Source organism: Macaca mulatta, chromosome 3 (genome assembly GCF_049350105.2).
Source record: "Macaca mulatta isolate MMU2019108-1 chromosome 3, T2T-MMU8v2.0, whole genome shotgun sequence".
Classification (NCBI taxonomy): Eukaryota; Metazoa; Chordata; class Mammalia; order Primates; family Cercopithecidae; genus Macaca; species Macaca mulatta.
Genome location: NC_133408.1, coordinates 93,114,059 through 93,141,700, shown reverse-complemented (window position 1 = coordinate 93,141,700; position 27,642 = coordinate 93,114,059). Strand labels below are relative to the sequence as shown.

Below are 27,642 nucleotides of genomic sequence, written 5' to 3'. Positions count from 1 at the left end.
AAGTTCCAAGACTGAATCACCAATAAAAAGCCTACCAGCCAGAAAAAGCCCTGGAACAGATGACTTCACAACCAAATTCTACCAGACATATAAGGAGAGTGGATACCAATCATACTGAAACTATTCCAAAAAATTGAGGAGGGATTCCTCCCTTACTCATTCTATAAGACCAGCATCATTCTGATGCCAAAACATGGCAGAGCCACAATGTAAAAAAGAAAACTTCAGGCCAATATATCTGATGAATATAGATGCAAAATCCTCAACAAAATACTAGCATACTGAATCCATCAGCACATCAAAAAGCTAATCCACCACGATCAAGTAGGCTTTATTCCTAGGATGAAAGGTTGGTTCAACATAGGCAAATCAATAAATATGATCGATCACATAAAAGAACTAAAAAAAACCCCACATGATTATCGAAATAGATGCAGAAAAGGCTTTTGATAAAATTCAACATCCTTTCATTTTAAAAACCTTCAACAAAGTAGGCATTGAAGGAACATACCTCAAAATTAGAAGAGCCATCTATGACAAACTCATAGCCAACACCATACTGAACAGACAAAAGCTAGAAGCATTTGCCTTGAGAACTGGAACAACAAAAGGATGTTCACTTTCCCCATTGCTATTCAACATAGTAGTGGAGGTCCCAGCCAGAGCAACCAGGCAAGAGAAAGAAAGAAAATAAATCCATATAGGAAGACAGGAATTCACACTATCTTTTTTCTAAACACTATAATTTTATACCTAGAAAGCCCCATAGTCTCTAATTAAAAGCTCCTAGATATGTCTTTTTAAAACTTTAGCAAGCTTTCTGGATGTAAAATCAATGTACCAAAGTCAGTAGTATTTCTATGCACCAACAATGTCCAAGCTGGGAGCCAAATCAAGAATGCAATCTCATTCACAATAGCCACAAAAAAGTAATAAAAAACTTATAAAAGAATACTTAGGAATACAGCTAAGTAGAGAGGAGAAAGATCTCTACAATGAGAATTACAAAACACTGCTGAAAGAAATCAGAGACAATAAAAACAAATGGAAAAACATTCCATGCTCATGGATAGGAAGATTCAATATTGTTAAAATGACCATACTATGGAAAGCAATTTACAGATTCGATGCTATTCCTATCAAACTACCAATGACATTTTTCACATAATTACAAAAACTATTCTAAAACTTATAGGGATACTCCTTCAATGTAAATAAGGTTAAAATTAATTAATTAATTAATTAAAATAAAACATATAAAACCAAAAAATAGTTCAAATAGCCAAAGCAATCCTAAACAAAAAGGACAAAGCCAGAGGCATCATACTACCCAACTTCAAACTATATTTCAAGGCTACAATAACCAAAACAGCATGGTGCTAGCACAAAAACAGACACATAGACCAATGGAACAGAATAGAGAGCCCAGAAATAAAGTCACACACCTAGAACCATCTGATTTTCAACAAACCTGACAAAACAAGTGAACAGGAAAAAGGACTTCTTATTCAGTAAATGATGCTGGGATAACTGGCTAGCCATATGCAGAAGACTGAAACTTCACCCTTTCTTTTCCCCATACACAAAAATCAACTCAAGATGAATTAAAGACTGAAATGTAAAACCTAAAACAATGAAAACCCTAGAAGAAAACATAGAAAATACCATTCTGGACATAGACCCCGGCAAAAATTTCATGACAAAGACACCAAAAGCAATTGCAACAAAACAAAGATTGACAAATGCAACCTGATTAAATTAAAGAGCTTCTGCATGGCAAAAGAAACTACCAAGAGAGTAAACAGACAACCTACAGAAAGGGAGAAATATTTGCAAACTAGTCATCTGACAAAGGTCTAATATCCAGAATCCATAAGGAACAAATCAAAAGTAAAAAAACAACCCCATTAAAAAATGGGTACTCCGTGCCACTCCCAGTCACAGCCTCCTGCACATCGCTCAGCTCCAACATGGCAAAAATCTCCAGCCTTACAGACACTGAGTGGTGCATTGAGTCCCTGACTGCTGTTTTCCAAAAGTAGGCTGGAAAGGATGGTTACAACTGCAGTCTCTCCAAGACGGAGTTCCTAAGCTTCATGAATACAGAGCTGGCTGTCTTCACAAAGAACCAGAAGGACCCCTTGACCGCATGAAGAAACTGGAATGGGCAGTTAGATTTCCCAGAATTTCTTAATCTGATTGGTGGCCTAGCTGTGGCTTGCCATGACTCCTTCCTTAAGGCTGTCCCTTCCCAGAAATGGACCTGAGGACCCCTTGGGCCTGGCCTTCAAACCCACCCCCTTTCCTTCCAGCCTTTCTGTCATCATCTCCTCCTCACAGCCCACACGTCCCCTAAGCCCAGCACACCCACCACATCATGCAGACCTCACCTGTGGATAGTAATAAAACAATGTCACTTTTTTAAAACACGAAAAAAAAGTGGGTGAAAGACATAAACACAAATTTCTCAAAATTACATATTTATGTGGCCATCAATCATATGAAAAAGTGTTCAACATCACTAATCATTAGAGAAATGCAAATCAAAACCACACTAACCCAATCGGAATGGCTATTATTAAAAAGTAGGGCCCGGCGCGGTGGTTCAAGCCTGTAATCCCAGCACTTTGGGAGGCCGAGACGGGTGGATCACGAGGTCAGGAGATTGAGACCATCCTGGCTAACACGGTGAAACCCCGTCTCTACTAAAAAATACAAAAAAACTAGCCAGGCGAGGTGGCAGGCGCCTGTAGTCCCAGCTACTCGGGAGGCTGAGGCAGGAGAATGGCGTAAACCCGGGAGGCGGAGCTTGCAGTGAGCTGAGATCGCGCCACTGCACTCCAGCCTGGGTGACAAAGCGAGACTCCATCTCAAAACAAAAAAAAAAAAAAGTAAAAAAAAACCAGATGCTGGTAAGGTTGTGGAGAAAAGGGGATGCTTATACACTGCTGGTGGGAATGTAAACTAGTTCAAACACTGTGGAAAGCAATTTGGAAATTTCTCAAAGAACATAAAACTGAACTACCATTTAACCCAGCAATCCCATTCCTGGGTATATACCCAAAGGAATATAAATTAGCCTACCATAAAGACACATGCACATGTATGTTCACTGCAGCACTAGTCACAACAGCAAAGACATGGAATCAACCTAAATGCCATCAATAGTGGAATGGATAAAGAAAATGTGGTACATATACCCTATGAATATTACGCAGCCATTATAAAGAACAAGATAATGTCCTTTGCAGCAACATGGAAGGAGCTAGAGGCCAGTAAGCTGACTGAATTAATGCAGGAACAGAAAACTAAATACTGCGTGTTCTCATTTATAAGTGGAGCTAAACACTGAGTACACACGGACACAAAGAAGGGAACAACAGACACTGGGGCCTACTTGAGGGTGAAAGGTGGGAGGAGGGTGAATACTGAAAAACTGCCTATTGAGTACTATGCTTATTACCTGGGTGACAAAATACTCCATACACCAAATCCCCACTGCATGCAATTCACTTATATAGCAAACCCACACATGTACCCCATGAACCTAAAACAGAAGTTGGAAGAAGAAAAAGTGTCAGCAGAAAAACAGAAGACATAAAGAAAAGTCAAAATTTTCAAAACTCAAAAATAAAATAATCTAAATAAAAAACCTTAATGGATGGTACAAGAGGAGAATGGCAGAGATCGAAGAAAATAACCAGTAAACTAGAAGACAGAACAATAGAAATTAATCTGAGCAAAAGAGAAAAAACAAATGCTAACAGAATTAAAAAAACAAAAACAAAAACAAAAAAAAAAACAGCCCTAGGAACCTGTGGAACTTTAACAAAGGATCCTGTATTCATGTCATTGGAGTCTTGGAAGGAGACGGGAAAGAGGCAGGGCTGAAAAAGAACTCAAAGAAATAATTACTAAGGCTGGTCCCGGTGGCTCATGCCTGTAATCCCAGAGTTTGGGTGACCAGGGTAGGCAGACTGCTTGAGCCCAGGAGTTTCAGACCATCCTGAGCAATATAGTGAAACCCCACGTCTACAAAAAATTCAAAAAAATTAGCCAGGTATGGTCGTTGCCCATCTCAGGAGGCTGAGGTAGGCAGATCCCTTGACTCCAGGAGTCAGAGGCTGCAGTGAGCTGAGATTGCACCATTGCACTCCAGCCTGGGCGACAGAGTGAGATCCTGTCTCAAAATAAATACATACATACATACATACATACATACATACATACATACATACATACAAAAGAAAGAAAGGCCGGGCGTGGTGGCTCAAGCCTGTAATCCCAGCACTTTGGGAGGCCGAGACGGGCGGATAATGAGGTCAGGAGATCGAGACCATCCTGGCTAACACGGTGAAACCCCGTCTCTACTACAAAATACAAAAAACTAGCCAGGCGAGGTGGCGGGCACCTGTAGTCCCAGCCACTTGGGAGGCTGAGGCAGGAGAATGGCGTGAACCTGGGAGGCGGAGCTTGCAGTGAGCTGAGATCTGGCCACTGAACTCCAGCCTAGGTGACAGAGCGAGACTCCATCTCAAAAAAAAGGAAAGAAAAAGAAATATGACTGGACTTCCCATACATGGCAAAAGATATAAACCTAAATATTCAAGGAGCTGAGCAAATCTCAAACAGAAAAAATCTAAAGAAATCCACACTAAAACACAACATACTTTAGAAAACATTTGAACTTTGAATATTATACTTTGATACACTTTTGAAGGCTAAATTTTTTTAAAAAATACTGAAAACAACAAGAGAAAAACAAAATCTTACCTAAAACAGAAAAAGAATTCAACTAACAGTGGATTTCTCATCAGAAACTATGGAGGGCCAGAACAAAATGGCACAACACTTGCCGAATGCTGAAAGAAAGGAACTATTGACCCAGAATCCTATGTCCAGCAAAAATATCCTTCAGTAATGAAAAGAAACTGCATTCTCTGAGTTAAGAAAAACTAAAAAAAAAAAAAAAAAAAAAAAAAAAAAAAATGCAGCCAGCAGAACTTTTAGAACAGACATCTATTCTAAAAGTATAGCTAAAGAAAATTCCCTAAACTGAAATGAAATGATAAAAGGAGGAATCTTGGAACATCAAAGAGGAAGAAATAAAAAACATGGATAAAATAAAACAAGCCTTCACTTTCTTCCTGAGTTTATAAAATATGTGTAAAACTTGAGTTTAAAATAAGTTTGATGATTAAAACATACAGTAAAATGACAGCAGCAACAGATTGTAATAAATAGTGTTGATATAATCACTAGAACCACTAAAAAAAGCTTTGTAAAGTGATATATTTTAAAAATAGATAAATCAAAATATAACTCTAAACAATGTTCAAGTAAAATGTTCTGCCACAAGAAGGTTAAAAACAAAGAAAACAGAAATTGAAAACCACGAATAGAAACCACAAAATAAAATCTCAGACTTAAACTCTAACATATTAATAACTATATTAAATATAAGTGGCCAACTGGTAAATATACCAATTAAGACATACATTGACAGATTGGATTTAAAAATATTACCCAACTGTTTAAAGAAACTCACTTCAAATATAAGAATAAAGTCAGGCTGAAAGTGAAAGGATGGAAAATGATGAATTTATCATACACACAGTAATGAAAAGAAAGCAGAAGTGATTATGCCGTTATCAGAAAAAAGCACACTTCAGAGCAAACAAAATTATCAGAGAAGGAAGAAAAAGTCATCGTTAAATTATTTTTTTAAAAATCCAACAAGAAGACCCTGCAATCCTAAATGCATATGCACCAAACATAGAGCTACAAAATATGTGAAGAAAAACAGATGATGTGAAAGGAGAAATGCACAAGTAAATAATTTTACTAGGAGACTTCAGAATCCCTCTGTCAAAAAACTAGAATTAGTATTTTCAACTAGTTATTTTAGTTGATAGAACTAGACAGAAATTCCCCCAAAATTGAGACAAACTCAACAATAGTATGATAAAGACCCTGTTTAAGAGAATGAAGACAAGCTACAGACTAGGAAAATATATTTGCAAGCCATATATATGAAAAATAATTAGCATCTATAATATGTAAAGAACATCCTAAGATCCAAAATTCATAAAACAAACAATTCAAATAGAAATGGAGCAAAATACATAAAGACACGTTTCACATACAGATGGCAAATAAACACAAAAAAATGTACATCATCATTAGTCAATAGGGAAATGCAAATTAAAACTATAATGATATATCACTACGTATGTGTTAGAATGAGTAAAATAAAAAATAGTGACAATACCAAATGCAGGTGAGGATACAGATAAACCTAATTTTGGTTGTGCTTAGGTTGTATCCATTGACTACTGAGTATGTAGCACAAGGAAATTTGCACAGTTTCACTCATTCAACAAATATGATATTGAATCAACTCCATATTCCAGGAAGTAGGCACCTAGGATACAGCTGGGAAATATACAATGGGCACAGGAAAACAGGAGAAAACAAGGTCATTTGCTGAGAATGAAAGGGGGTGAGGAGGTTTGGGATAACTGGAAAGAGAAGATATGAAACGGGCATCAAGGGGTTAGTAAAAGTAAGGCTCAAGGACCATATCAGGATCTGTGGCCTATTTTTGTACCAGTAATGTGAAAAGGACAGTGTTTGTTACCTTTCCCCCAGCAGTTTAAGATAAGAGAGTTTAAAACTTACAGGGGAGATAAGGAAGAAGCGGGTGGGTGGGTTTCATGCCTTTCTCTAAGTGGCTCCTGTTCTCCCAGGCTTTACCATGGAGGATGCTTTCTGAGCACTCTTGCTAATCTTTTGTCGGCACCTTATGAGATCTGTGTAAAAATGTCTGTAAACAATTGCAAATTCCCTTGCTAACCCATACTAGGCATTTACTGACTGACTGGTGAACAATTTGAGTTGAATTCCTTACCATTGTGTCTAGTGGCACGACCCGCGTAATTAAATGCTTGTTTCTGTTCTCCTTGCATGTGCTTTTTCGTTTTAATTTATTTTGGGTTATTTGATTGCCCTGTGATCTCAGCTCCCTGACTGCTTCAGGAAAAGTTGTAAATTTGAAGACTGTTTGGCTTTTATTGTTCTTGCTGCTGACATTGCTGGAAGGCCACGAGCAATGTTCTTTTTGGCTTTCTACATCCAAGGGAAAGCTGACCCAACATGATTAAATCCAACTCTCCATTTTCTCTGTGTTCATACTTGGGAATCTGATTATAGCTGGAGAAACACAAATCTGTTGGCTGGTTTTGTTCTCAGTTCAACACCATCAACCTCAAAAGAAGCCCTTGGTGCTGCACAAGAAACTCACATTATATCCCTAGTCTATTCATTCTCTTAGATAAGAGGTCAGCAAGCTTTTCCTATAAAGAGCCAGATGATAAGTATTTTAGGCTTTGTGAGATAGTCTCTGTCTCATACTCTTTAATGTGTTTACATTTACCCCTAGGTTTGTATATGCATATTTGGTTTATCTATCTATTCATTCATGCATTTGTTTGGTATTTATCCTTTTTGACGTTCTCTGAGTTTCTTGGATCTGTGGTTTGGTATCTGTTACTAATTTTGGAAAATTCTCAGTCATTTATTTTTCAAATATTTATTCTTCCTCATCTTTCCTCTCCCACCGGGATTCTAATTATGCATATATTAGAATATTTGATATGGTGTCACAGCTCTTAGATGCTCTATTGTTTCCTTCCACCACTTTTTCTTCTCTTTGCATTCCTATTGACCTATGTTCAAACTCACTGATTATTTCTTCTGCTGTGCTATGTCTGTTGATGAGCCCATCTAAGGCATTTTTTACTTCTTTTTTTTATGTCTAGCATTTCCCTTTGATTCTTATAGTGTCTATCTCTCTGCTAAAATTATCTGTCTGATCTTGCATATCATCTATCTTTTCCACTTGGGTCTTTAAAATATTAATCATAGTGACTTAAATCTGTCCAGTTGTTCCAGTATCTGTATCTTCTTTGGATCTGGTTGACGATTGCTCTGTCTCTTTGGACTGTGCTTTTTCTTACCTTTAGGTATGCCTCATAATTTTTGCTGAAAGTTAGACATATTGTATAAGACAGTAGACACAGAGGTCAGTATTTTTATGCTTGAAAATAAGAACATCTTTCTTACTGTTAGGTTTTTATTGTAAGGATTTGTGTTAATTTAGTTATGGTGGGCTGGATTTGAAATTTGTAATTGCTATAGTTACTAAAGCTGGAGTTTGTTGCTGCTATGGACACTAGCGATTTCAAATTCCTGTAGTGGTACCTTGTTTTGAACTTGGTTTTGGGTTTTCCTTTGTGCTGCTCCCTAGAAAGAAAATGCCTTGCAAAACTCACTTGGTCACATTCCACTGTGATTTTTACCAAAGGTTTGTTCATGTAATGGGGGAAGAGTGACAGGTTTTCTGATGTTCCACTTAAGCCTCAATCTTAGGCAGGTACTGTGAATTTGGGACTTGGGGGCTGTACCCTTCATAAATGTTCCCTTCTCAAGGAATATGACTGTTTTTTAACATTTAGGGTTTTTTTTTTTTCCTGCCTGTTCTCTTTCACCAGCTTCACTGGATAACCACCAGTGTCCTCAGACAATGGGTTTGATACCGTTCTCCCTGCAGATAATGGCTTTCTTTTCCTAGGAAAGATTTCACAACATGGGTGTGTGCAGAGTCTGAGCAATGATTGCTTTTCCTGTCCCCTAGCCAGCACCATAGGAAAGTTTTCTCTAAATACTTCCCCAATCTTCCCTGAGAGAGCCTGCTCACCTTCACATTTCATGCCAGCTCACACCAAGTCTGTAGCAGTTCATTAAAAAATTTCTGGTTTAATCTTTGTACCAGCTTATATGGCATTCAAAAGCATCTATCTCAGTCAAGCAGTTCCTATCCCAGAATGCTCAGTTCCTATTGCCTTCTGCAGGCACCTGTCCTTGAAATTCTGCGTTGGTTGTCCTCTGACTTCAGTTTTCTGAAGGGTTTAAGAAAAGGTGTTATCTTGCAGTTTGTCCAGCTATTTTCCTTGTTGTAGGAATGAGAGTGTCATCATTCCCGCTCTCTTCATCACCAAACTGACACCTGAAGCCTCCAGAAGCTAAATATATAAAGAATTAAGAGTTCTTTATATATTAGGTGTATTAGCCCTTTATCTGTGAGGTATATTGCAAATATTTTCTCCTGGCCGGGCATGGTGGCTCACGCCTGTAATCCAGCACTTTGGGAGGCCAAGGCAGGAGGATCACTGGAGGCCAGGAGTTTGAGACTAGCCTGGCCAACATGGTGAAACCCCGTTTCTACTAAAAATACAAAAATTAGCCAGGTGTGGTGGCATGCATCTGTAATCCCAGCTATTCAGAGGCTGAAGCTGGAGAATCGCTTGAACCTGGGAGGAGGAGGCTGCAGGGAGCCAAAATCACACCACTGCACTTCAATCTGGGCGATGAAGTGAGACTGTCTCAGAACAAACAAAAAGAAACCAAACAAATATCTTCTCCCAGTGTGTCAACTGTCTTTCGATTTTGTTTTTTTATTTTGTTTTTTAAACTCTGCCCATTTTGCCTTTCCCACAGAAACCCCAATAAAAACCCCAACTTAGGCTTTACCCTCAGTACTGCTTCTGCCTGACCAAACTGTATCTCTCCTGTGGCTCTGTGTGATGTGACTTGTCCTCTTCTCCATGGAAGTATTAATCATAAATTCTTCTTTTGGTGGCACTGATCTATCTGTGTCATCACTCAGTCAATCGCATAAATTAAGACCTGGGCACAGAACAACTCTGTTTCTATTTCTATAAAATTCTAGAAAATGCAAACTAAACCATAATGACAAAGAGAATATCAGTGGTTTCCTAGGGATGGGATGTGGCCAAAGAGAGATGAAGGAAGGAGGGATTACCAAGGAGCACAGGGAAACTTCGGGATGAGGGATGTGCCAATTGTTTTGATTGTGGTGATGGTTTTACAGGTGGGCCAAAACTAATCAAACTTTACACTTCATCTATATGACCAGCTATCATATGTCAATTATACCTCAATAAAGCTGTTTTAAAAACACTTAGGGTATACCTACTGAAAATAAAACTGCTTTTAATTACAGACTATATCATCATGTGCATAGTAAAATCCAAAGGATTCTACAAACAAGCTACTAGAACCGCTGACTTCATCAAGATGCAGGTACAAAGTTAATATTCAAAATCAACTATATTTCTATACAAAGGCAACAAAAAGTGGAAAAATAAAAATTTTAAAATAATACCATTTATAATAAAAGAGTACTGGGGAAGACTGTACATTGAAAAAATACAAAACATTGCTGAGACAAATTAAAAATAATCAACAAGATGGAGATCTATACTATGATCATGGATTAGAAAATTCAATATTGTTAAGATGTCAATTCTTCCCAAATATGTGTACAAATCCAACATAATCCCAACCAAAATCCCAGTAGGTTTTTTTTTTGAGAAATTAATAAGCTGACCCTAACATTTAGATAGAAATGCAATTTTAAAAAGGAAAAACAAAGTGAGAGAACTATCTACTTTCAAGATTTATTGTAAAGCTACAGTAATCAAGACAGTGTGGTACTGGCATAATTATAGATCAAGAGAATAATAGAGTCCAGAAACAGATTCACACATGATGTGGTCAATTAATTTTCAACGAATGTACCGAGACAATTAATTCAATGGGGGAAAAGACAGCTACCATAATGGAGCATTTTTTGGCATTCTGAAAATGTTTTGTAACTCAATTGTGGTGATGGATATATAGCTTCATACCTTTGTCAAAACTCAGAGAATGGTACACTCACAATTGGCACATTTTATTACATGTAAGTCATACCTCAAAAAAGCTGAGTTGGTGACAAAGATTTATATATGTTGTTGATAGAAGAACAAATCCAAATGCTTATTAAACATGGAAATATATTTATCCCCATAAATAATAAGGGAAGTACAAATTAAAACAAAAAGCATATCACAGTCATCATAAGAGTAAAAATCACAGGGTCAGACAATTCAAAATCTAATAATGATATGAGAAAATTCTAGACAGCAGTGTGAACTGCTACATTTGCTTCAGACAGCAATTTAGCAATATCTGGTAAAGCTGAAAAAGCACACACTCTATAACAGCAAGTCCACTTCTAGGTATATATCCTAGACAAAATACTGCACATATACAGAAGAAAATCACACAGAAGTGCACATTTGAGATTACATTGCTTGTAATTGAAAAATTGGAAATAATATATTAAGATGGGGAAATACATAAACTTTAGAATTATAAAATGGTTAAAATTAGAGAAATTATATATATACAGAAAGTTCAAAAATATAATTTTGAAGAAAAAATCCTACAGTGATACATTCAGTGTGAGATCATTTATGTGGACTTAAAGCACATAATAAAACAATCTCTGAAAACAGAAATTGGATGGATACACACACCAAATTTTAATAAAGGTATGTTGGACTAGAAGCAGAATAAAGGTGATTTTAACTGTATTTATAATATTTTAATTATTGTAAAATAGTTGATGCAAAAATGACAAAGATCAGCATTTATTTATTTTAGATGGTTGATCACACACATTTGAATATTATTTTCTAAGTCTCTGTAGTTTTAAGCATTTCAAAATCTAAAGAAGAATAATTTTAAAATACTATAAAAATATGAATAAACTTCTAATTAATATGCTGGATTCTGAGACAACTTTAAACTCGACAGTAGTATTTACCATGGTGTCAAATTTAGCATTTATCTTGAATTCACAAACCGAATTCACTAATTTTGTCTCCATTTTTCAAATTTTTAGTATTTGTAGACTACTATAACAACCATACTCTTTTAGGCTAAGTGTTGGAAGATAGTAATAGATTTCTGGCTGTGTGACTAAAGAAATCTTACCGTACTAACTCCAAGATCACTATTCAAGCTCATCACTCTCACTGTTCCTTCGCATGGTCATCGTGCCCACCTATGAGGTGTCCAAAGCCAAAAGCCCATGCCCGTTTAGAACCTTTTTGGCTCCCATGACTCTCTTTTCCATTTGGCTTGTCTATTACCCTGGCCATTATTTACACACTAAGGTTCATTCTTTGAGTTCATAAGACAACAGTTTCTGAGGTCTTTAAATTTTACGAGAGGAACTTATGATATTCTGCTCAACTGTAAGGATACACAAAATTAATTCACTTGAAAGCTCCCCTCCCTTTCTTTTTAACAAGATTGTGCTGACTATTTTTATCTGATAAAGAGGATCACTCTACAAATATTATTTGTCTCCAATGATGACTCACCTCTGGATAAAGATGGAAGCGTTTTACTGTATTAATTACAAGAGGATATTCAGTAAGCCTGTCATTCATAATCATCCACAGTCCTTCCAAAAATGAAGGTGCTTCAATAATGGTCTTGAAGTAGGAATAATAAAGTCCCTTTAAAAAAAAAAAGCACATATTGTCAATGTAATTAAAACTTTAAAATAATTATTTTTATCACTTCTATAGAACATTTTTTTCCGAAAAAAAAAGGTCAATAATAAGACTTCCTAATTACTCCTCGCTGTTTTGCATTCTTGGACTTTAAAAAGCACGTATTTTCAGGTGATCACTGTACTATACTTTCAAATTTTCTATAGGCTTTCAAACTAAAGAGTTGGAGGGATGGTCAAACGATTTAAAGAGTTTCTCTAATAATGTCTTAAAAGGTGTAGACTGTATATGTTTAATTTTCCCAAATCTGGTTTTATCCCTCACATTTGAGATGCTTGAAGGTTCACATCTGATTAATTCTGTTATAAACAGGGATGCCTTCATGCCTCTGTACAACTTTGCATATAGAAAATTACTTCTTTTTTTCCCATGCTCTTAGGAAATAAAATATAATGACCATAAGTATCATGAGCAAGGAATCCAATGCTTCTAGCTTACTTCATAGCTCCATCAAATCCTCTGTGCAAGGTGAAAGCTCAATGTCGATTGACTATTGTTGCTCACAAATGCTATATACTAAAAAGCATATTATTTTAGTGTCTTACACTTCAGCATATAAAATAAAGGCTTCATTAGGATAGTAAAAGTGCTGCTGAGTTAAAATTCATGGATTAACAACAGCATGTTGTGTCTTATTTCCCCATCAGTTTCTTGCTTTCGCTCCTAAAATCCAAAAAGCTAAAAAGGGCCATATTGTTTAAAATGCACTTTCCCTAAAAAATGCTATATGCTATAATCATATCTGCCTCATCCAACACGAGTAACTGCTAAATTAAAGGTCTGTTTTAGCTGATGTCTGAAAGGCCATTACCTCATAGCTGATTGGCAAAATATGAGTTCATAAAGAATTTTCCTTTCTGCTTAGGAAGATAACAAAACAATACAAGAATTAAAGGATACCTAATATGCAAAAGTCTATATTTAGGGAAATATTAAAAATATAAGTTACTAATAACAGCTATTATTTTGTGTTAAGTATTCTGCTATGTGTTGCCATTCACTATCTCCCTTCATTTTCCCTAAACCCCTCTAAGGTTGGCATTGTTTTTATTGAGCAGATGAAATTACTGAGAATCTGAGAGGTTACCTGACTAGCCATCATACAGGAAAGCACAGAACTGCTATTAGAATCAGCAGTCTGTCACCAAAGTCCAGACTCTGCCACAGTTACACTCTTTATTTAATAGTATTTTATATTCTGTCTTTGGAAATACCTTTAAAATGTTCAAATGTCATACATATGTTAATGTATCCAATGCTTTGAAACTTTATAGGGGCAATATAGGGATGAAAATTAAAAAGCAGTGACTGAGGGGCCTAGCATGGGCAAATTCATAGAGACAGAAAATATAGTTGGGTGTGATTAGTGTCTAGTGGGTGGAGTTTCTGTTTGGGATAGCAAAAAGTTCTGGATGTGGACAGTGATAATATCTGCAAGACATCACAAATGTACTTAATGTCACTGAATTGTACGCTTAAATGATAAACATTGAAATTTTTTATTACAAATTTAAATCTAAATTTTACCATAATTTAAACAAAAAGCAATGGCCAGAGTGAGGAGAGCCAGTTTCAATGCTTCACTAGGCCCCCGACCAGCTGCAAGCAGATCTGGAAGATGGACGGTTGTAGTGTCTTCTAAATGTAAAATTGTGCAATTTTGGCATTCGCTATCCCACTTACTCCTCACAATAATTATGTGAGATGTGTATGGCAGAAAACTCCATTTTAAAGATTAAGTATCGAAAAACAGAAAATTATTTAAAAATTATATCAAAAGTTATCTCTTAAAAGAGATTATCTTGAAATCAAAAGACAGCCAAATAATAATCATCACCATTAAAAGACCCAGGTGAAACATGGGATCTCCCAACTGTAGCCAAAGAGAAAGCAATTTCTGATAACATCTCATTTCATTTCGCTTTATCACTTCCTCAATGCTTCCTCTGACCTCCTTCCTCACCTATTATAATTCATCTTTATTATCTTAAAAAGAAGTCTGCAGTAGGAAAGAGTGAAAGATAATGAAATAAGTAACAGAAAAATAATCTCAAACACTTTACTATTTAAATAATAAACCTGGGTTATAGCTTATGAAACAGTGCAGCTCACCAAAAGTTCGTTTCAATTCCTAATACATTTCTACCTCATAGTCTCGCTATTCTTAAACCACAAATTAATTCGTTAGAAGAAGAAACCTAACCATTTCAGTGCGAAAAGTCATCTCCCGTTCCAAAGATGAGAGGTGAGAGAAATGACGATCATTTTCAAAAAGTGTTACTAAATGTAACCTAGAAAAAAATGAAGTATCATATTACAATAAGAACAAGTTTTAAACCCAACAGTAAAATAAGTGATAAGTAAGAAAGCCATAAAAAGAAAACAATAAATTGTTATAATAGTAATTTTATAATTTGCTTACTAACTTGTATGTTTTTAAGCATTTATAATCCAGTATGGCACACACCTGAAATTCCTTAACTCAGTGGTTTTTAAGCTTAATTGTGGCCTGGTGCGTTGGCTCATGCCTGTAATCCCAGCACTTTCAGAGCCCGAGGCAGGCAGATCACTTGAGGTGAGGAGTTCAAGACCAGCCTGCACAATATGGTGAAACCCCCGTCTCTACTAAAAATACAAAAATTAGCCAGCCATGGTAGTGCATGTCTGTAATCCTGGCTGCTAGGGAGGCTGAGGCAGGAGAACTGCTTGAACCCAGGGGGCAGAGGATGCAGTGAGCAGAGATCATGCCACTGCACTCCAGCCTGGGCGACAGAGTGAGATTCTGTCTCCAAAAAAACCCACCTTAATTGTACATCTAAAATTCATGTGGCTTTTTTCACCCTTCCTTCCATCCCAGGCCTCTAAATAAGAACAGAGGCAGGTTATTGTTTGTTTTTTAAGTTTCAAGTGATTCTAATCTACCAGCCTTGGGAAATACCTCCATAACTGTTGAAAAAGGTTCAAAATATAATTTTAAATAAAATTACTTTAGATCAAAGCAGACTTACAATAAGTGTAATATCATATAAGGGATCAACTTTCAAGTGCCAAAGAATGCAGGTGTGTGCTTGAAGACATTTTAGTAGTGAATCAACAGCTGTAGGCAGTGAAGAAAGGAGCATATGTGATAAACAAAATTAGCTGCAGTCAACAATCATGCTATAGCTAACTTATGTAGTGAGTACTTGCCAGTGAAGCTGAAAATAAAGCAAAGTGCCATATATTAACCCTGTTTTCCACCAACACTTCTTTACATGTAGGACATATGCCAGGGTACCAAAAACTGCAGGAATATTCCCTACCATTGCAGCCTCAGTTCTAACATCAAAATCTCCCTGCAGACTAAATGTCTAGAGCAGCACTGTGTTTACAGAACATAGAGGCAGATCTCATACCTCCCAAGGGTAGAAATCACTGAGTACAGGTAAAAATCAAATATTCCAGAGGAAAATATTATTTTACGAAGTTTTTAAAACACTTTTGTAAAATAATATACACAGGCTTGCACACTGAAAGACTCAAAGCCATTTAACTCTGTATGACCACTGCAGAATCTTTATCTTCTTTTTTACCTGATTTCCAATTGGCAGGTGTTACTAAACTTTACCACCAGTTATTTCACTGGCTGGCTGTGCTGGCTCATACCTGTAATCCCAACACTTTGGGAGGCCGAGGCAGGTGGATCATTTGAGGCCAGGAGTTTGACACCAGCCTGGCCAACACGGTGAAACCTCATCTCCACTAAAAATACAACAAATTGGCTGGGTGTGGTGGCGCACACCTGTAATCCCAGCTACTCGGAAGGCTGAGGCACGAGAATCACTTAAGCCTGGGAGGCAGAGGTTGCAGTGAGTCAAGATTGTGCCACCACACTCCAGCCTGGGAGACAGAGCAAGACTCTGTCTCAAAAAAAAAAAGAAAAAAAAAAGAAAAAGAAAAAAGTTATTTCACTAGCAACATATAATTACCATAAAATAAAGGAGGGTTTTAAATGAACTACACACGCAAAATACACTAGAAAAGCTAGATATTTAAAGAAACATGTAGTGAATTATTTGGTAAAGCAAAAATATTTTAATTCATAAGTTACTAGTCCCCTAATGCATCTATTTTGTAAATGCTGCTTCATATAAGTTTGTAAAAAAGCAAAATATATGCATAAATTGGTGCACATAAAGATGTTTTACAACTATAGCCAGAAGTTATTGTTTTACTGTATGCAAAGAGTGATGGCAATTTTTAATTCAAATGTTTCTAAATATTTCAAACTGAAACTAAATCTTACCAATGTAAAATTGCCACAAAGACGGCTGGAAAAAAGAAAAAAAGGAAAGTTATTAAAAGCTGCTTTATTATAAAATACCATTTAAACAAGTATTTCAAATGTATTATTTTACATGTCTAGAAATATAGCACACAAAGCAAGATGGCCAGCTAATCCTGTCTCTGTGAGCATAGGAAAAAATCCAAGACACAAAGTAAATCCTGAACAGAGCTTACCGGTCTGCAGCGGGGCTTGACAAGCAAAGGGAAAGACTTGAGAGGGTTTTTTTACTTCAGGTAATTGGTAAGAGTGATGGAATTATGGAAGATTGTGACTTTTTTGGTGTTTTTTTTCAGTATTATTTTCTATTCCTTTATATGAAATTTTTAAAAGAAGTAAATATATACAGTATGCTTCACTAGTTCTAACCAGGAGGAGCCACTCTAGATCAGTTTCCCTAGCATTCATCAGAAGACGATTAAATATAGGCAATCACTTCCTCAGCAGCACATCTAAAAGCCCCATTGTGCAACTCAACCCTTGATGAACTGCAAGCTCTTTGCAAGCGCCCAGACCTAGGAGCTACTAGATGGCCTAGGAGACTAATCTGGAGTCACCTGTGCCAGGGCCCCATGTATACGTAAGACTTCAACAGGGAGCTGGGAGACACTGCTCTGGGTATGGAGCTTTTACAGGAGCTGCAAACGCAGCCTGTGCCCCTGTTTGGTTGGGGAATTGCTTGTTTTCAAAGGTACCATGGAGCTGGAAGAGAAGAGTGGGGAATAGAACAAGTTAAAACACCACAAACTTTGCTGTTCTTATAGAGGTTCAGCAGCTTTTCTTGAATTAATGCCCTTTAGATTGTTGTAAACCTTTGCTTAATTTCCAAAGTTTTGAAGAAAATGATTTTGATAATTTTCCAAGTATTTTCACTGTCGTCATGGAGGAGTGCATTTCCTTGGCTATTCCAGAAGTCCTACCTCCCCTCTGAGATTTTATAATGGTATTTTTTATGGTTATCCCAAATATACTTGGCAGGTCATCTTATAACCACCAATAATAGCCTCTTAAAAATTCAAAAATTACTCCACTTGGCTAACAAAATAAATGCAAATTAATTCAATAATTATTGAAGAAATTAAATTTTTAAAAATTAAACAATTGCAATGTTGAAATTCTCAACCATGCTTATCCAGATCTTTTCCTACATCACTAACTGTCCTGGAATTATCTTAAATACTTCTCAGATTTACTTGTTTTATATCAAGATAGGCAAAGTATGGCCCATGGTGTATTTCTGGACTGTCTGCAAGTGCGGTTGCTATAATTTTTAAAAGGTTGAAAATTGTAAAAAGTTGTAAAGATGCTCATTAACTGTTATTAGGCTTCATTAATTTTAAAATATACAGAGACTATCCTATTCAACTATATTTGTATCCTATTTCTAATTCTCCTAACAATTATATACACTGGCAAAAACTCTTCAGATGATATATAAGGAAAAGGTCAAATATACTACGAAATTCATCCAGCTTTCCAAAGATGCTCAAAATCTTTCTGTGTCTCTCACTCCCTCCCTTAACCCACATAACACATCTGAAAAAAAAGGATACGGTGTAGTGATGCCAGTATTCTAAATGCTTGAAGGGCTTATCACATGCCTTTTCCAAGCTGTGACAGAAGCATGTCCCCTGGACCCGGGCATCCTATCAATCTCACCTCGGAAGGTGACCCAGCCTCATACTTCACTGAAACAGACCATTGAGTCGCCAGCACTCCCAACTTCTTTTATCTCCACTTTAACATTTCTCCGTATAGTAATCCTCGCTTTTCTAGTTCCTGTCATCTCAGAAAAGGAATTCTCTCTCCTCTTTTCCACAGTTAGCTTCTCAGAGTTGTGCCTTTAATTCTACCCTCCCAAGTATTCCAACCTTTGCTCCGCTAATTATTTCCTCTCTTGGAATCTTCATCTCATCCTCTTCCCTTGATCCTTCCCCTCAGTCTTTAAAACTCCTAGACCTTAAAACACTCTGCGATCTGACAGCCCGTCAAACTAATATACTCCCCATCTCTCTCTCTCCCCTTGTTCAGCGACAAGATCTTTGGCCAACTCCTTTCTACTCGGACCTTGCTATTATTTACTACTAGGCACCCACAAACCCTTGCTTGTTAAATTGCTCTCCTTCAAGACTCAAGAAAAGCGCCATGCGGCTCCCTCTAGGGCTCTCCTGTCTTCTCCTCACCGATGCCGAGAGTGGTCCTGCTGGAGAACCGCCGCGCCTGCAGTTCGTGCACCTTTTCCCGGAGCTGCGCCAGGAAATTATGGACGAACTGGAAGGGGCCGAGAAGAAATGTATTGGCCATCACCTCCAGCTCCAAGCCTTTTCGCGCTTTCAGATTTCGGATCCTCCGCGGGGAGGACCTCCTGGCGCCCCTTGGCAGGTTCCCGCCGCATAGCGTCGATCTTCCCACCTCCTCCTCCACCTCCGGCTCCCGGGAGGGGGAGGCCCCGCGCCGCCGCTTAGGCTGGCTGGGGCGGGAAGATTGTAGCGGCTTTGAGTTTACTCCTTGTTTTCTCATAATCCCTGGTGGAGCTGGGTCAATTTCAGGCACAGCCCAGGCGAGTCGGGCGAGGTTCAGAAAGGCCTGACTCGCCTGGCAGCCTCAACGGACTTATCCTCGCAGCCGTTGCGGACCTCCCGGTCGCCATAGCGACTGTGAAATGTGGGGTGGGGCGCGTGCGGTCAAAGCCATTCGCGCTGGCAGTCCCTGCGTGTCCGCCCACGTGCTCCCCACCGCTCGCAGCACCCCCGCCTCCGCGCTTTCCCGAGCGTGCAGCCTCGGGTGAGGGCAGCACCACGCACAGCCCACCACACCCTCCCCAGCGCCTGCAGCCCCCAGTGCGCCCAGTCCCCAAGCCCGCACGTGCAGTCGCCACCTTGCGCGCAGCTCCATGTACAGCTCCCCACACGTTGCCAGCCCCCCTGGCGCAGAACCCATCACCGCTCGCCCTTCAAGCGCTTCACTTGGAGGGCAGCCCCCGCCCCCCACCCCGAGCGTGCAGCTCCACGCAGCCTCTCCACACTCTCCCCAGCGCCCGCAGCACCCCGTGTGCGCACAGCTCTGCCAGTCGCTTCCCCGCGCGCCGCTTCGGGCCATAACCTTGCGCGACTAAGTCTGAAAAACTTCTCGTGGCTTCATTCCTTCGGGGTTAGTCTTAGCTTTGACATTTTAACCAAAAGGTTACACGTTAATTAACGAGGTATTAAAGGGGAAGGTCTCAGCTGCAAGAAATGACTGTAGGAAGTGTGTCAGGGAAGCTAACGGACCCGCCCGTGGTGCACCCGGCATTAGGAACGTCTCTGCTCTCCTACGATCGCGGGGGTATCGGACAGTCAGTGCCTGTTGTCAACGCTGAGGGAACGGGCCGAGACTGCGGACGACACGTGGCAGAGCCGGCCTGAGTCCGGTGGGTCTGACCCCAGAGCCTCAAGTTGACGCCAGTTCCTTGGCACCGGACACCGTTTACTGAATCTTAAAGCAAAATGCTTTTCCAGTAAGGTTCCGAGAGGTCGTCAGCCCTAGGAGCGGTGTGCTCAAGCACTTTCAGCACCAGCCAGGACCAACTAAGAGGGGAGCGCTTAGCTCCCAGTCACCGCGCAGCCCTTCAGGAGGCCAAAGCGGCTGGCACAGACGCACTGGGACCGCTGACATTTTCCGTGTCCTCTGTCACGGCCCCATGCTGGAGCCCACACCGCTTCACTTCCCATCTGTTTGATGATGGATCAAATTGAACTCCCATATCCTAACTGACCCGTCTAAATCATGGCTCATCGTGGTCAGGTTAATTTTTTCCTGATGCAACACAGCACAAAAATGTTCATGGCTCCCCATAGCCCACAAATCAAGTCCTAGGCTTGCTCACCAATGCCTTCAATAATTGCCCCATATACATTTTCAACTTTAATTTCCCACTTTCTCGGGCACAAATCTTCCATCCCAGTCATTTCAGGTGAGGTCCACAGCCTGAGACACCATAACTGCTGAATTCCTTTACTCACATGGAAAAGTCACCCCTTGGCTTTTACATCCTCTTCTCCCCGCCCATCTGAATGCTATCACCTTCCAAGCCCCAGCCCATTTCTCCAGCCCATATTAATTATGCTTTTTCTGAAGGTCTAGAGCACTTAACTGACAGTACTATTTATCTTGTCACTCATTTAAATTCAGTAAGTGCTATTACTGTTCATATTTTGTTTTAGGAGATTTTTTCAAGGAGCATTTCTACATTCCTGGCATTGTGTTTGGTGCTCAAAATGTTTTCTCACTTAATTCATGCAATAACTATATGCACATTTTAAAATCAAGCATCAGGGATGTAGTTATTTGCCCAAGTTTTAACAGCTAATAAAGTGGAGTGATTGTTTTTCTTTTTGGTCAGTTTGTTTTTTCTGGAATTTCCAATTGCCTTTTGCATCTCTTGGTGTCCTGGTGGGATATAAAATGCTCTTACCCATGGTCTAGCCCTTGAAAGTACAAATCTGGTCATTTTTATCATTTAAAAAATTAATATTTTTATAAGAATGTTCATTGTGCTATTATTTATATCGTTGAAAAATAGAAATGGCCTCAGTGTCAAACACTAAGTTATGAAACATTCATATAGTGAAGCATTACAGCCACTAAAGTCATTTTGCATGGATATTTAATGAAATAGGAAAATAGTCATGACACAGTAGTGTTGAAGGAAAAAAGCAGGATATATTTTATGATTCATATGTTTAGTGAACACATAAAATTAACTGTGTGCCATATGCTGCTCTAAATCTCATATAGGAAGAATACTGTATAGAGGACTCATATAGGAATATTACCAATATATGACCTTGAGCTAGTAATTTAGCCACTCTAGGATTAATTTCCTCATCTGAAAAATGAAGACAGCTATATTTGTCTTACTGATGGTATGGTTGAATGAATGAATACTTATGAAGCATCAAAAACACAGCACGTGCTTAAACAAATGTTCCTTTATTATGTTCTAGACTGGCCATCCTATAGGGCACTAGTGAGTATTTTCAGGTTGGTGCAAAAGTAATTGCTATTTTTGCCAGCACTTCCAATTAATATTTTGCTTACTTGGTTTCTTTGTCATCCAGTGATATGTTAGTAATTATTGAACAGTAATACATGTTTTAGGTTCATTAGTTAACTGAGAGATAGTTGCCTAAATAATTATGTATCTACTCCTACTAAGGAGAGGAGTAGGTTTGTGTATAAGAGGGAAATCCTGACACTTAATTTTATGTGCGGTTAAATAGAATCATGGATGTTTTCATGTTTTTACAGCTTCTCTAACAGTGGTCCCTTATTTTGACTTTGTTATTTTGAATGGTTATTTGAGTCACATTTTAGCTGCATAATAACTAACGACAATAACTTAAAGGAGTTAGGCTGATAATTTAATCTATGATGAATTAACAATTAAAATAGCACATTATAATTAGATATGATGCAATATATTCTTGCATTATCTTATCTTTGAAACAGAGATGCCTCATGATTTAGTTTTTTTTTTTTTTCCTCAAGATAGGGTCTCACTGTGTCACACTGGCTAAAGTGTAATGGTGTTCACTGCAACCTTGAACTCCTGGGCTCAAGCGATCCTCCTGCCTCAGCCTCCTGAGTAGCTTGGACTACACGTGCAGGCCACCACACACAGCTAATTTGTTTATTTTTGCAGCGACAGGTATCACTATGTTGCCCACGCTGGTCTAAAATTCCTAGCCGCAAGCACTCCTGCCGCCTCTGCCTCCCAAAATATTGGGATTACAGGCATGAGCCATTGCACCTGGCTGCGAATTATTTGTCTTACACAGAGATCTCTAATCCAGTTATGGATATCTAAAACTTGCCTCAGTTTTTCCTTTGTCCGTTAGTAAATGGGAATTTTAAAAAATGCAATTAAACTATGTAACCAGCAGATGGCAATAATGATCTGTAAATGAAAATTTCAAAACTTTCAGTTACTTAATTCATTTTTTTAAAAAAATCATGTTCTTATAATAAATCCATTTACTAAATATGAAATGCAGGAAAATTCCAAATGTAACCCCACATAAAAATTACATTGCATATATCATATGTCAAAATAATTAAGATATTCATCATGGCCAAGATTTAGTTTTCCAAATAATAATGACTTTGTTTTAATTGATTCAGAAAATTTATTAAAGTTTTAACTTCGCACAAATACATAGATATAAATTTAAGTGGATAGTTAAGTTCCATCTCTAGCCTCCAGGCTAGATAGAGGTATTTCAGTGAAGACCATTTTGAAAACATTACAAACTTTTCCAGTTACAATTTGGTAATTTAAAGTATGAATTTCACTTTAATTGAAACTTTATGCATAAAAGGTTGGTTTTTATTTGTGCTGTCTCATAATTTCTTGTGCATTAAGATACTTTTCCCCCTTTGTACAGTGCAAGGAGTTGGAACTGGCACCAAAGTATTTGTCTCTAGTTTATCAGCATTAGTTATTCTCAAAGATGGTGGCAAAAATCTTGGGATCTCATAGTTATTTTATTTAGTAATTTTATTCATTTTCATTATACCTCTCTAAGACTTTTTCTACAAATTCAAACATGTTTCTGCCAGGCTTTGGTATCAGGATGATTCTGGCCTCATAAAATTAGTTAGGGAGGATTCCCTCTTTTTCTATTAATTGGAATAGTTTCAGAAGGAATGGTACCAGTTCCTCCTTGTACCTCTGGTAGAATTTGGCTGTGAATCCGTCTGGTCTTGGATTTTTTTTGGTTGGTAGGCTAATAATTATTGCCTCAATTTCAGAGCCTGTTATTGGTCTATTCAGGGATTCAACTTCTTCCCGGTTTAGTCTTGGGAGAGTGTATGTGTCCAGGAATTTATCCATTTCTTGTAGATTTTCCAGTTTATTCGTGTAGATGTGTTTATAGTATTATCTGATGGTAGTTTGTATTTCTGTGGGATCAGTGGTGATATCCCCTTTATCATTTTTTATTGTGTCTGTTTGATGCTTCTCTCTTTTCTTCTTTTTTAGTCTTGCTAGCAGTCTATCAATTTTGTTGATCTTTTCAAAAAACCAGCTCCTGGATTCATTGATTTTTTGAAGGGATATTTGGGTCTCTATCTCCTTCATTTCTTCTCTGATCTTAGCTATTTCTTGCCTTCTGCTAGCTTTTAAATGTGTTTGCTCTTGCTTCTCTAGTTCTTTTAATTGTGATGTTAGGGTGTCAGTTTTAGATCTTTCCTGCTTTCTCTTGTGGGTGTTTAGTGCTATAAACTTCCCTCTACACACTAAATGTGTCCCAGAGATTCTGGTATGTTGTATCTTTGTTCTCATTGGTTTCAAAGAACATCTTTATTTCTGCCCTCATTTCATTATGTACCCAGTAGTTATTCAGGAGCAGGTTGTTCAGTTTCCTTGTAGTTGAGCGGTTTTGCATGAGTTTCTTAATCCTGAGTTCTAGTTTGATTGCACTGTGGTCTGAGAGACAGTTTGTTATAATTTCTGTTCTTTTACATTTGCTGAGGATGCTTTACTTCCAACAATGTGGTCAATTTTGGAATAAGTGCGATGTGGTGCTGAGAAAAATGTATATTCTGTTGATTTGGGGTGGAGAGTTCTGTAGATGTCTGTTAGGTCTGCTTGGTACAGAGCTGAGTTGAGTTCTTGGATATCCTTGTTAACTTTCTGTCTCGTTGATCTGTCTAATGTTGACAGTGGGGTGTTAAAATCTCCCATCATTATTGTGTGGAGTCTAAGTCTCTTTGTAGGTCTCTAAGGACTTGCTTTATGAATCTGGGTGCTCATGTATTGGGTGCATATATATTTAGGATAGTTAGGAGCTTACTTATTTTCTAGGTAATTTCAAATTGGTCTGTTTATAAATGTTAAAAGATCCTTTCAAATTCTTCTTCAGCAAGTTGCCTCCACTAAAAAAGTGTCTTTGGACATGTTTATTTTATAAAACAACTGCTTCAGTCTAAAACCCTTCTTGGGTTTACATATCTTGGATTGTCTCATTTTTAAATAGCATATTTGCTGCTGTTGAATTACTTTACAGAGCCTCTTTAAATTCATATTGGATGCAGGTGCTTCATCAAGGAGAAAGTGGAAAGACACCAACTTGCCGTGAAGCATACAGCAAGTTTAGATATAAATGCATAAGTAAGTAATACTTTGCACTTAGCTGTCTTTTGGACTATGGGAGAAAGCCATCTGTAATAACAAGTTGGAATTTCAAAGAGTTCCAATCTATTTTCTGTGTCCATGAGGGGGCTATCCACTCCCCACTCCTAATCCCCCCCCCCCAAAAAAAAAACTCAAAACCAAAAAACTAGAGCTCTGTAAGCCACCCATGCCCTGGTCATGTAGTGCTCCAGGCCTATATCAGATAAGACATACCTTATAAACAACTCCAAGCCTTTATCAGATAAGACATGCCTCATAAAGGCATGTCTTATTCAAAGGGAGGGAGGTGATCCATAAATTAATTGGGAGATTTTTTCAGCTCCAAGTAGAGAGACTGCAGAATTGCATACTATATGCACATTCATTTGAACCAGATTGGTACTCAGTTATCACTGTTAAATGACTTAACCAACATATACACAACTATACTTATATACATGTACCATGCCCCCCAAATCTACAAAATCCATTTTTCCCTGGATTTGATGGTAATATACCATGTACAAACTCCATCATATTGAGATTATTTTTATTTACCACCAAAGTAACTAATATAAGAATTACTACATTCAATATTAATAAGCAAAAGCCTCTACTATATTAGTCCATTTTCCCCATTTAGTAAAAAAAAAAAAAAAGTGCAGCTTGCTGCCAGTGCTCATTTAATTTTACATAAACACTTTATTTGAGGCTGACGCAAATCTGACTGATTTTCAACATGAAAGTAAAATATAAAAACTGTTCTTGTCCGGGCGCGGTGTGGCTCATGCCTGTAATCCCAGCACTTTGGGAGGCCGTGGCGGACGGATCCCAAGGTCAGGAGATCGAGATGAGACCATCCTGGCTAACGTGGTGAAACCCCGTCTCTACTAAAAATACAATAAATTAGCCGGGCGTGGTGGCGGGCGCCTGTAGTTCCAGCTACTTGGGAGGCTGAGGCAGGAGAACGGCTTGAACCCAGGAGGCGGAACTTTCAGTGAGCTGAGATCATGGCACTGCACTCCAGCCTGGGTGACAAAGCGAGACTCCATCTCAAAAAAAACAAAAACAAAAACAAAAACAAAACAAAACTGTTCTTGGAGTTATTTATAAACAGAATTTGTCTCTAATCCTAATGTAACAGAAATGTAGATGATGATGTTACAGTAGGATTAGAGACAAGTATTTTGGGAGCAAACAGGAAATGATTTAAAGAATGAGTTTCAGAGTATTTCTCGGCATATTAAATGTAAAACATAGTAAAAGTGCCAATGATACATAATGAATCTGTGTGCTGTGTTTTACATTATATTTTAGCTTGATTTAAGATTGAACTTTGATTATAATATAGAGATGAAGATATATCACTAGACTAGGCCCAGTATGCTTTGGGTAATTTACTTTGTTTCTCTAGTTCTGATTTCCTCAACTATAAAATACTTTAGATGACATGGCCTAAATAAGGTCTTTTAAACTTATTTGATTCTAGTTGGTATTTGTACACATATTTAGGTAGATGCACCTGCTGAGTCATACAGTACTAAGATCTCTTTTTACCACTTTTTCCCTTCCCTCCTCCTCTGCCTCCAGCTATGTGTTGAGACTCCACCCGGAGGGTCTTACTCTGCAATCTATCCCGCAGTTTGTCCTCCAGTACCTACACTTGTCATTGCCCACCCAGAGGGCTGAACTCATCTCTCTCTCATCTCTTCCGCCCAGCCCCAACCTGGCCTCTCCCTTATCCCTGCCTTTATTCCTCTGATTCCTTCTCACCTGCACTGCCCAGTCTCTAAGTAGGGTGGGCCTCCTTGTTCCTATTTTCTGATTACTTCTATCTACTAGCAGCCTAAATGGCAACTAGAGAATAAGGAGAGTGAGACAGCCCTAAATAAATAGTAAGTATTTATATCAAGACCACCAGATTTTTTAGGGGCAGCAGAGCTCTGCTTTCACACACATATGGACCCATCTCCTAATGATAAATATGGAACTTTAAAATGCTCTCCTCATCTTTGCTACCATCTGTTGAAACTCTTTTTGAGATACTTATCAGTGACAATTTATAATCCATTAGTAGAAAAACCATTGAGTTTTGCAGCTTTTATATTTCCTAATTAAGGCTGTATACCTGGGTTCAATAAAAGCAAGGTAGACTTTTTTTAAAAAATTAAAATTTGGATATATTTAAAGGGCTAGTGCAGTGTCTCAGTTATAAGTGTAAACAGAATTTAAATCTCCACTATTCCTAAGAGAAACCCCATACCCACTTGCAGTCATTTCCATTCCTCCCTCCTTCCAGCCTCTGGCACACACTAATCTATTTTCTGTCTCTATGGATATTTCTATGCTGGCCATTTCACATGCATGGGATCATATAACATGTAGTCCTTTTTGACCGGCTTCTTTCTCTTAGCATCCTGTTTTCAAGGTTCATCCATGCTGTAACATTTATTGTACTTCATTTTTTATAGCTGAATAATCTTCCATAATATGGATATGCTGCATTTTATTTATCCATTTGTCAGTTGATGGGCATTTGGGTTGTCTCCACTGTTTGCCTATCATGAATGATGCTGCTATGAACATTCGTGTACAGGTTTTTGTGTGGACATATCTCTTCATTTTCCCTAGGTGTACACCTAGGAGTGGAATTGCTGAGTCATATAGTAAGT

At 38.2% G+C, this 27,642-nt stretch overlaps 1 protein-coding gene and 1 pseudogene across 1 annotated transcript in view; one reads left to right on the top strand and one right to left on the bottom strand.

Moving 5' to 3' along the window:
* LOC699789 (putative C-mannosyltransferase DPY19L2) overlaps positions 1-19,600 on the bottom strand; it is a 118,157-nt gene extending 98,557 nt beyond the window's left edge. Inside the window, exons 1-4 of the mRNA XM_028845868.2 lie at positions 18,999-19,600; positions 16,777-16,801; positions 14,695-14,782; positions 12,297-12,434 (exon numbers count right to left, since the gene is read on the bottom strand). Coding sequence (XP_028701701.2) covers positions 12,297-12,434; positions 14,695-14,782; positions 16,777-16,801; positions 18,999-19,335 — 588 coding nt within the window. The 5' untranslated portion in view covers positions 19,336-19,600. The remainder of the gene's footprint in view (positions 1-12,296; positions 12,435-14,694; positions 14,783-16,776; positions 16,802-18,998) is intronic.
* LOC106997462 (protein S100-A11 pseudogene) lies at positions 1,971-2,267 on the top strand (annotated as a pseudogene).
* Positions 19,601-27,642: the final 8,042 nt, after the last annotated feature.